The sequence below is a fragment of the Salmo trutta genome, chromosome 7 (assembly GCF_901001165.1).
Source record: "Salmo trutta chromosome 7, fSalTru1.1, whole genome shotgun sequence".
NCBI lineage: Eukaryota > Metazoa > Chordata > Actinopteri > Salmoniformes > Salmonidae > Salmo > Salmo trutta.
In genome coordinates this window covers 19,292,234-19,303,673 of record NC_042963.1, presented here as the reverse complement: position 1 = coordinate 19,303,673, position 11,440 = coordinate 19,292,234, and the positions used below count along the sequence as shown (strand labels likewise).

The 11,440-nt window shown below is 44.5% G+C and overlaps 1 protein-coding gene across 2 annotated transcripts in view; it reads left to right on the top strand.

The window, feature by feature from the left end:
• LOC115197061 (transcription factor SOX-6-like) overlaps nt 1-11,440 on the top strand; it is a 141,341-nt gene that overhangs the window by 114,879 nt on the left and 15,022 nt on the right. For both annotated transcript variants that reach the window (XM_029758231.1, XM_029758230.1), the window contains exons 10-12: nt 4,161-4,310; nt 6,898-7,072; nt 7,852-8,033. In XM_029758231.1, coding sequence (XP_029614091.1) covers nt 4,161-4,310; nt 6,898-7,072; nt 7,852-8,033 — 507 coding nt within the window. The remainder of the gene's footprint in view (nt 1-4,160; nt 4,311-6,897; nt 7,073-7,851; nt 8,034-11,440) is intronic.

Sequence of the window (11,440 nt, the reverse complement as noted above, 5' to 3'; positions counted from 1 at the left end):
ACGTTGAAAGTAGTGCACCATATAGGGAATAGAGTGCCATTTGGGATGCACACCTAAGTGTCCCCTTGCCACCGTGGGAACTTCGTCATACAATTGTTTCCAGCCCTTATGGCCGGTGTCTCGCGTCTGCGGTCTAGTTCAATCGAAGAGTAATGCGAGTGCAATGCAGTTGCTTTGCAAACTCTCTTGTTGTCGTCACAAGACGTCGTGTTTGCTGGTTTTTGTGTCCTACTGTGTGTGATTTCCTTCATGGCAGGACATTTATGATTTTTCACAAGTTTGTAGGAAAATCAAGTCTAAATGTTTCGGGGCATTGGCCCAACTTGAGGAGTGGTAATGTGTTCTCAATGAGGCTCAGCTTTGAGTATACAGTATGAGAGGGCATATGTGTGCTATATATATATATATATATATATATATATATATAAATGACACGCTTACTGTGAATGTTTACATGTGCGTTTACACAGCATGCACACACGGATGCACACACACACACACATACACACTCACACACACCAGGAAGTGTTTCATTTAGCCTTTCCTTAGTTGGTGTCAGGCAGACAGGCAGTCCATTTTCCCCCTTCTCTCCTTGCTAACCTGCTGAAAAAGACAAAACCCCATTAGTTTTCCTGATCAATAGAAACCTAGCTAGCTAAGGGGATTCTCCCCCTAGGGGCAGATCTAGGATCCATGTAGTCTTATTCATTATTATCTAAAAGGTTCAAATGATCCTAGATCAGCACTACTCAGCCCTCAGATTCAAATCTATAAAGCACAATAACATGCCTTTCTCTTAGCGTATTATTTCACGAACCTGGCTATCAAAACCAGCATTGATGGAGGAAAATGACACTCATCATTTAGTTTCAGTCAAATTAGCACTAACTGCCAGAGCTCCTGTCCAATAATCAGGCAGCGAGGGGTCTTTTTGAAGACTGTTTGTCAATTTGTAATTTAGAAAATCACTGCATTGTCTTTCCTCGGGGTTTACTGAAAAGCGAGAGGTCCGATTGGCGTTGTTTACGTTGCACATTGGCTTTTAGCCGGTCATCGATCCCACAGTGTTTTTTATTTCCGGGAAAAGGGAGAAAAGGGCCTGTTTTTTACGCTTTTGTTTGTTAGACAGTTCCTTAAACGGCGGTAAGCCAATTGGCAAGGATAGGGTCGATGTCAAGTAAACAATAGTCAAATTGTACATTTACAAGACTCAATGTGGCTAAGAATGACTGTGGCAATCTGCACTGTTTGACTCCCTAGTTACAGTCGACTACGGTCGTGTTTGTCACATCTACAGTGCATTCGTAAAGTATTCAGACCCCGTGACTTTTTCCAAATGTTGTGCTACAGCCTTGTTTTTCTCATCAATCTACACACAATACGCCATGATGACAAAAAAAAAATGTTTTTTAGAAGAAACTATTCAGACCCTTTACTCAGTACTTTGTTGAAGCACCTTTTCCAGCGATTACAGCCTGGAGTCTCCTTGGGTATGACGCTACTAGCTTGGCACACCTGTATTTGGGGAGTTTCTCCTATTCTTCTCTACAGAGCCTCTCAAGCTCTGTCGGGTTGGATGGGGAGCGTCGCTGCACAGCTAATTTCAGGTCTCTCCAGATATGTTCGATCATGTTCAAATCAGGGCTCTGGCTGGGCCACTCAAGGACATTCAGAGACTTGTCCCAAAGCCACTCCTGCGTTGTCTTGGCTGTGTGTTTAAGGTCGTTGTCCTGTTGGAAGGTGAACATTTGCCCAGTCTAAGGTCTTGAGCGCTCTGGAGCAGGTTTTCATCAAGGATCTCTCTGTACTTTGCTCTGTTCATCTTTCCCTCGATCCTGACTAGTCTCCCAGTCCCTGCCGCTGAAAAACATCCCCACAGCATGATGCTGCCACCGCCATGCTTCACTGTCACCTCCCTCGCCCGATTGCTCAGTTTGGCTGGGCGGCCATCTCTAGGAAGAGTCTTGGTGGTTCCAAACTTCTTCCATTTAAGAATGATGGAGGCCACTGTGTTCTTGGGGACCTTCAATGCTTCAGAAATGTTTTGGTTGCCTTCCCCAGATCTGTGCCTCAACACAATCCTGTCTCGGAGTTCATGGCTTGGTTTTTGCTCTCACATGCACTGTCAACTGTGGGACCTTATATAGACAGGTGGACTGCAATCAAGTTATAGAAACATCTCAAGGATGATCAATGGAAACAGGATGCACCTGAGCTCAGTTTCGAGTCTCATAGCAAAGGGTCTGAATACTTATGTAAATAAGCTATTTCTGTTTTTATTTGTAATAAATGTGCAAACTGTTTTCGCTTTGTCGTTGTGGGGTATTGTGTGTAAATTGATATGGATTTCTTTATTTTGTATTCATTTTAGAATAAGGCTGTAACGTAACAAAATGTGGAGAAAGGGAAGGGGTCTGAATACTTTCCGAATGCACTGTATGTGTGAAGCTCTTGTCTGATGTTGTTTTGGCAGCCATATTTAGAGGGGCGGGGCATTCCTGTTTTAGTTTGTGTGGGTGTGAGCGTACTTGGGTATAGAGGCCCATAACTGTCTTACTCATTCCCATACATAATTCTTGCTTAGTAGAGAGCGAGACAGTGTGTGTGTTTGTGCATGTGCATGGGCCTCCGAGACATTCCGTGTCGATACCTCAACCCCAGCTCTCCTCTCCTCCCCAGTCGTATGAACAGCAGCCATGCACCGCGGCGAGTAACGCTTGCGGCCACAAATGATTGACGTGTGAGGCCCCACCAGTCATTCAAAGCACATTCTTGCGCAGATCTCATATCGCCAGAGGCCCGGGCGCTCCTCGTACGCTCCAAGGAAAATAAGCGGCGTGACATCAGGGCTTTGTTTCATTGCGGCGAGGGCACCTTCTGTTTGTGTTTAATATCGGCTTGGGAGAGGGCCGTCCAACTCACTTCCTGAACCCCAGAATAAGACGGCGCGGCGGTCCTCCGCTCCTCTGCGGTGGGTCTCGTGTGTCTGCCGCCCTCCTCCCGGACCTCAGAGCTCCCAGGAGGCCTAGCAGTTTATACTGAAGTGAAATGAGATCTCACAACACTGGGGCCATGAGAGACTGGGGAGAGAGGAAGGAGAGGGGTGGGGGGAGAGGAGAGTGGGGAGGGGAGGGGGGAGAGGAGAGGAGAGATGATTGGAGAAGAGAGGATAGAAGAGAGAAGGAGAGAGAATATAAAATGAAAGGAGAGTGGTGAAAGGGAGAGATTAGAGGAGAGGAGGAGGTAGGGAGGAGAGTGAGGCAGGCCAAGTTTTACTGAGCACAAGCCATGTCTGGGTGGTTTTCCTGCAGGATTGGGGCTTTGATATGTTGTCAAGTCCTCAGACGGAGGTTGACAGCGGTTTCAGGTCAGTGGTCAGAGATTTGATTCAGACTGCTGGACCTCAGACAGACTCTGTGTTTCTCTTTGTTAGATTGGGGTTTTTGATATTTACCAAGTGTCTTGGACTGAATTGAGGTTGATTCTCAAGAGTTATTCTGTGAAGCGTAAGAAATATATATACATGTACTCTGACATTTAACTTTTAAGCGTTTCTCTGACTTAAAGTTTTGAAAAACACTCAAAACCTCAAACTGGATCCAAGCGTTGATATGAATCAATACGCAAGCCCCTCTGTTGCAAGCATCTGTTGAATGAATCGGCGTCGTAGATAGACCGTCGATGATTTGAGTTAAATGTGCTTTCTCTGGAACCCAACCTTGATAAACAAACATATTCCTCCAACAATGTTCACAGTTATCTTTTTCATTCTAGCTTCAACCCGATCAACCAAAGAGAAGTGCTCTGTGTTTTTTCTCAGAATTGTGTTTGTGTGTGTGTGTGTGTGTGTGTGTGTGTGTGTGTGTGTGTGTGTGTGTGTGTGTGTGTGTGTGTGTGTGTGTGTGTGTGTGTGTGTGTGTGTGTGTGTGTGTATGTGTGTGTGTGTGTGTGTGTGTGTGTGTGTGTGTGTGTGTGTGTGTGTGTGCGTGCGGTTGGCTCTGACACACACATCACATTGTAGACAGGAGCTTTGCCAAGGCAGGGATAAGAAAACGATACACTGAGTCATAAAAAGAGAGGAGGCGGGAAGTAAGTGTCCGACTAGCGGCTGGCTGCTGATGTTAATAACTTGTCGGTTTCCCTATTTCCTCCCTTTGTAGCAGCTGTACGCCGCCCAGCTGGCCAGCATGCAGATCTCGCCCGGAGCCAAAATGGCCTCCCTGCCGCAGCCTCAAAACTCCTCAGGCCCCCTCTCGCCCTCTGCCTTGAAGAGTAAGAAGAGAGCATCGAGTCCTGTCACTCACATTAAGGTGAGCTGTCCCTTTTATTCTTGACTTTGTGTGTTTGGTTTTGGACCTTGGTTATCTATGAATCACTGACTACAGAAATGATTCAAGTGAAAGGGATTGAACATGTATGCGCTCATACAGAGACACACAGACACACACTCATGGAGTCATTGGCACTGGCTGCTGTTTGGCATGGGCTCAGACCTCTTCACTGGAGCGAGCTCGAGAGCATACTCGTAATCTTGACTTGACGAGGCAATAATGGGAGCCATGTGTCTATGTGGGGTCGCTGCAACCAGCATTACAATAGACCAGAGTCAGAACTCACCGCAGCTATACAGTAGTACTCTGGCCTTGGAACTTCCACCCTTCCCTAACCCCTTTCCACTCTCGCTAACGCCCACACTGGCATCCCACCCGTCCCCCCAGCCTCCCAAATCACGTTCCTTCTCCTCTCCTCAAGACCGGTTTCAAAATTAAATCCATGTTTGTTAGCGTACCCTTCACCACACAAGAGACTCTTTCCCAGTTATTGTCCCCTTCCAGGGATTTCTCACAAACTCAATGTGAGGTGATGTGGTCATGAACCTTTGATTAGGAAAGAGAGGATAAGACACCACAACAAAGTCCCATTGTCTTTTTTCAACAGAACTGGATGATGAGATAGTTAACCTCTCTAGGGTAGGGGGCGGTATTTTCGCATCCGGATAAAAAACGTAGCCGATTTAATCTGGTTATTACTACTGCCCAGAAACTAGAATATGCATATAATTGTTTGATTTGAATAGAAAACACCCTAAAGTTTCTAAAACTGTTTGAATGGTGTCTGTGAGTATAACAGAACTCATATGGCAGGCAAAAACCTGAGAAGATTCCTTACAGGAAGTGCCCTCTCTGACCATTTCTTGGCCTTCTACACTCTCTTTATTGAAAACTGAGGATCTCTGCTGTAACGTGACACTTCCTACGGCTCCCATAGGCTCTCAGAGGGCGCCAGAACGTTGAATGATGACTTTGCAGCCCCAGGCTGAAAAACAGTAGCGCATTTGGTAAGTGGTCGATCTGAGAACAATGAGACGGGTGCGCGCGTGCACGTGAAGAGGCCATTTTCAACTTTGAGTCTGAACGAAAACAGGGTTTCCCGGTCGGAATATAATCGCTTTTTTACGAGAAAAATCGCATAAAAATTGATTTTAAACAGCGTTTACATGCTTCGAAGTACGGTAATGGAATATTTAGAATTTTTTTGTCACGATACGCGTCCGCGCGTCACCCTTCGTCACCCTTCGGATAGTGTCTTGAATGCAAGAACAAAACAGAGGATATTTGAACATAACTATGGATTATTTTGAACCAAACCAACATTTGTTGTTTAAGTAGAAGTCCTGGGAGTGCATTCTGACGAAGAACAGCAAAGGTAATCCAATTTTTCTTTTAGTAAATCTGAGTTTGGTGAGTGCCAAACTTGGTGGGTGTCAAAATAGCTAGCCCATGATGGCGAGCTATCTACTCAGAATATTGCAAAATGTGCTTTTGCCGAAAAGCTATTTTAAAATCGGACACCGCGATTGCATAAACTGTATCTATAATTCTTAAAATAATTGTTATGTTTTTTGTGAACGTTTATCGTGAGTAATTTAGTAAATTCATCGGAAGTTTGCGGTGGGTATGCTAGTTCTGAACGTCACATGCTAATGTAAAAAGCAGTTTTTTTAAATAAATATGAACTTGATCGAACAAAACAAGCATGTATTGTATAACATAATGTCCTAGGAGTGTCATCTGATGAAGATCATCAAAGGTTAGTGCTGCATTTAGCTGTGGTTTTGGTTTTTGTGACATTATATGCTAGCTTGAAAAATGGGTGTCTGATTATTTCTGGCTGGGTACTCTGCTGACATAATCTAATGTTTTGTTTTCGTTGTAAAGCCTTTTTGAAATCAGACAGTGTGGTTAGATTAACGAGAGTATTGTCTTTAAAATGGTGTAAAATAGTCATATGTTTGAGAAATTGAAGTAATAGCATTTCTAAGGTATTTGAATATCGCGCAATTTCTCAAACATATGACTATTTTACACCATTTTAAAGACAAGACTCTCGTTAATCTAACCACACTGTCCGATTTCAAAAAGGCTTTACAACGATTTCGTCCCACATACCCTAGAGAGGTTAAGGGACTTTTCAATTTGAGCGCTGGAGTATTGAACAGTACAGCCCTGTATTTTTGATCGAATTGATCAAATGTATTTATGAATGGCTACAACCTGAGAGGGGGGGTAATTGAGTAAAGACCTGATCAAGTAGCAATCTGAGGTTGAAAGCATAGCTGTGTAGCCTTATTTTTCCCATCCTTTGAATAATGTGCTGTCCCAACACAGTGCCCTGGGGAACACCACAAAAGGCTTAAAGCACTCTCGCACTCTAAAACACATTATACACACTCTCCAACCAACAACCAAGTTTTTCACCAGGTCTTCACTTAAAGCAGTTTGTCATAATACCTTCATAACACCGTCAAAATAATTGTGCTTCCCCATATAACAGGTCCATGGTGTGTTTTCAGCCTTCGCTTACCCCTGTGCCCACTCTTTCTTCTGTCTTCCCCAGGAGGAAGGATCGACACAGCCCCTGAATCTCTCAGCCCGACCCAAGACTGGCGAGCCCCACCACTCCCCATCCTCGCCGTCACACAGCCTGTACCCTGGCAACAAGAGCAGGCCCATCAGCATGGGGAAGAGGCGCATCCCCAGCCCTCTCTCCAACATGGGCAGAGGCTCACTGGGTGGGTGCAGTGAACACACACACACATGCATGCACACACACATCACATTAGGTACACATGTAAATGCACACAAACCCCTTCACACTGCACACAAACAGTCCTAACATCCTCCGCCAGTTCAAGTCACCAGATTTCAACCCCAAAGGAGACCTGTTTTTTTGTTTTTTTTAACGAGAGTCCAAAGCCGTGTATTTAGCCCCCCCCTGAAAGACCCAGTTAGCGGAAGCAGTGAAACCCAGCACACGTTATTTGGTTTCAAGAGACTTCCTCACGTCATTGTCTGCCCTGTTACATAAACCGTTACGCTCTACCTCTGCTATCTGTGATTAAGCCCAATCTAAAGCCTCTCATTACTGTGAAACTATTTTGCTAGCTCTTCTAGGGTCGCTTCACTCGTGTTTCCTTCCTATGTGCTATTTTTCGCCTTTTTTTGAATGGCCCTTTAGAAAAGGATAGCGACGGAAAGTTTGCGCCCCCCGTTATTGTTTAACCCCAAATAAACCTCCAGCCTCCACCACCTAGGCACATGTGTACATCTGAAAGAGTCGGATATGTAAAAGCGATATGGTAACAGCTCCACCTCACCTTCTGATAGTCTAGGCACAATTTTCACAATATTGCTCTCTACGCATGTCTCAAGAGTAGGAGCTATGGTAGGTGTCCCTTTGGAATCAGAAGTTTTTCCTGTGAGTTCACGTACAGCAATCATTTCCGATCGGTCTGCTGCTCTGTCTGTCACAATCAGACCACTGACGGGACTCAATGCTTCCCGCCCACAGACATCCTGTCTAGCCTGAACTCCACGCCACTGTTTGGGGACCAGGATGCGGTGATGAACGCCATCCAGGAGGCGAGGAAGATGAGGGAGCAGATCCAGAGGGAACAGCTTCATCACCAGCAGCAAAGCCTTGAGGCCAAGCTCACGGCCCTGAGCGGCATCAGTTTCAGCAATGGCAGCAAGGTCAGAGTCACGACCCCGATAAAGACGCACGCACACACACAAGCACACACACTAGCTACTATCTAATTAGCACTATTAGCCTCACAATGTAGACAGAAGCCTGAACAATGTCTTCTTGTCTTCTCACGTGCGCCACTGTAACGTCATTCTCAGATTGACACAGGGCAAGCCCAATTCTGTCATTCTCTCACTTTCTCCTCTCAATTCATGTATGTACTGCTTTTTTTGCTCTGGGACCCTGGCCAGTGCTCTTGAGATCCTTCTTTCATGTCCACATGGCCACCCAGAAGCCGACTGCTTTGAACAGCCAGCCGCTGGGCCGTGTGTGTGTGTGTGTGTGTGTGTGCGTGCGTGTGTGTGTGTGTGCCTGTGCATGCCTGAGTGTGTGTATGTGTGTGAAGCAGACGGGGGGGGGGGGGGGGGGGGGTGTTGAGTCCAGCAGCACCTCTTGCCCCCCCCAATCCTACACCCACGGGTCCCCCATGTTAAAAAATATCTTCAAAAATATCAATCAGATCTGTCAATCATGGACAGGAGCAAGGGAAAATACATTTTGAGAAGAGGAAATTATCCTGCTGTCTTCCGAAGGGATTGATTGATCCTCATGTTGGCAGGGAGGAAGGAGGAAAGCAAAGATGAATCATGAATATTTCAGCGATGGATACTTAAAACCCCTTCTCCCACAGCCCCAACTAGGCCAAGCTTAATGTACATATTCAACTGGGATATCTGCTTTTGATTGGGAGTTGTTTGTTTCGCATTAAGTGGTTAAAAAAGGTCAAAGTGGTGAAAAACACTGCTATTTATCAGTGTTTTGAATGTGGTTTTTTTTGTCGATGGGTTTACATGATCCTAATCAAAACGTCTAAATGTATCAATTATCTTTAAAGGTCCAATGCAGCCGTTTTTATCTTAATATCAAATCATTTCTGGGTGACAATTAAATACCTTACTGTGATTGTTTTCAATTAAAATGGTAATAAAAAAACGAATGGCTTCTTAGAAATTCTCAAGCAAGAATTTAGCTATGACTGTCTGGGACTGGTCTGAGTGGGGAGGGGAAAACAGAATCTAGCTCTTATTGGCAGAGAGATTTGGAACTCTCTTTCTTATTGGTCTATTAATTATGGTATATTATTGGTCACCAGGCAGGCCAAAACTCCATCCCACCAAACAGCTCTTACACTAAAAGTGCATTATCATAATTTTTACAATTTTACAGTATTATTCCAACCTCATAGTGTGGAAATATACAGTACCAGTCAAAAGTTTGGACACACCTACTAATTCCAGGGTTTTTCTTTATTTTTACTATTTTCTACATTGGAGAATAATAGTGAAGACATCAAAACGATGAAATAACGTAGATGGAATCATGTAGCCACCAAAAAAGTGTTAAACAAATCAAAATCTATTTTATATTTGAGATTCTTCAAAGTAGCCACCTTTTGATGACAGCTTTGCACACTCTTGGCATTCTCTCAACCAGCTTCATGAGGAATGCTTTTCCAACAGTTTTGAAGGGGTTAACACATATGCTGAACAATGTAGAACATAGTACAAATAAAGAAAAACCCTTGAATGAGTAGGTGTGTCCAAACCTTTGACTGGTACTGTATGTAAAACACAGGATAATCACATTTTTGACTGTACTGGGCCTTTAAATTATCAAATGAAGCTTGGTTTATTGTGAACAACAGGATTTTAGGTGAGTTTCTTGTGCATTTCTCTGTTCCGCTCTCACATGTACCAACACTATATTTTCCAAATATATAAGAACAAACCGAAAGATGCAGCAATTTACTTTATGGCTCCATACCTTCTAATAAAACGCTCATTTGGAATCCCTCAAAGTAATTGTTTCCGGTTCTAAAACATGGCAGGCCAGTGTTTGTAGTTCAGTGTTATTCGTTACCTAACAACAGTTCTTCGAGCATGCTTTTCTTAGCTTAAAAAGTATAATTTTTCTGTAAAAAGGGAGCATTTTTTTAGCCACTCATAGGATTATATCTGTCTTAGTCAATTCATGACTCACCTTCTCCGTTTGCAAAATTGTACCGCTGTACAATTAAATGGAGATGCTACACTCATGTATTTCCGTCTGAGCGTCATGCTTTCTTGAAAAGCATTTTCTAGCAATATTTGTTGCTATTTTGGGGACATTTTAGAGACATTCTTTAGATGGGCATTAGACAGTCTGAAACTACTGAAGCACATGATCCACCTCTGACCTCAGCTATAAGGGATTGAGTTGATGTATCCACGCGGATAAATGGCTTCTTATGCCACACCGTGGATTGGAGAGAGTGTGTGGCGTAACTTTATATGAAGCTATGCGGATGGTGTCTGTATGCATGCATGTGCTGGCCTTCTCCTCAGTCATCCTTCAAGTTTTACCACAGTTCCAACTTCGCTATACATTCTACTACGGAAAGTGATCCAAGACTCGTTCTGTTGCTGTTTGTCTTTGTCTCCAGTTCTGTGTCCTGGCACTGTAATGTCATTATAGCTCCCCTTGTTCACAGACGCTATAGCGCCATCCAGAAAGTGGCCTTGTTGAGTATCGCGTTACGCTTATGCTGCTTCCAACAGGGCCCGTGGCTGCCAAGCAAGCACACTGAAATAGCACTGTGTAAGTGGGTGGGTGTCGTTTGTGTGAGAGAGAGACTGTGTGTGTGACACTGTGTGTGTGTGTGTGTGTTTGTGTGTGAGAGACTGTGTGTGTGTCTTACACTGTGTGTGTTACACTGTGTGTGTGTGTGTGGTGTGTGTGAGTGAGTGAGTGAGTGAGAGAGAGAGAGAGACTGTGTGTGTGTGTGTGTGTTACATTGTGTGTGGTGTGTGTGAGTGAGAGAGAGACTGTGTGTGAGAGAGAGACTGTGTGTGTGTGAGAGAGAGACTGTGTGTGTGTGAGAGAGAGACTGTGTGTGTGTGAGAGAGAGACTGTGTGTGTATGTGTGTGTGTGTGTGTGTGTGTGTGTGTGTGTGTGTGTGTGTGTGTGTGGAGTAAGTTCAGGCCAGTTTTGAGCAAGCGAGCTGCCCTTGCATAGAGCGTTAATGCGTCTTACTCAGGAGAGGACTAGTGCTTTATTTGAATGCCCCTGTCACTAAGCCCACTTAACTCTGTCGGTAGTTGACATCAGCTGTCGGGACTACTCAACTACGTCACACCAGCTCTTTTGTGTGCCACACTGCAGGGAAAGGAGGGAAGGTTGAGGAGAACACTAGAATGTGGATGCCTTGAGTCAAGTCAGGCCAGTCACCACACAGCCGTCTCTTTTGCCTGTCGTGCTATTCACAGGGTGTTATGGCGAGCGTTGCCATTGGTAGGATGCGTGTAATCGTTTTTTTGAGCTAAGTCATGTATACTTTTGCTTTAGCGTTGATGTTCAAATTCAAGGCCTATA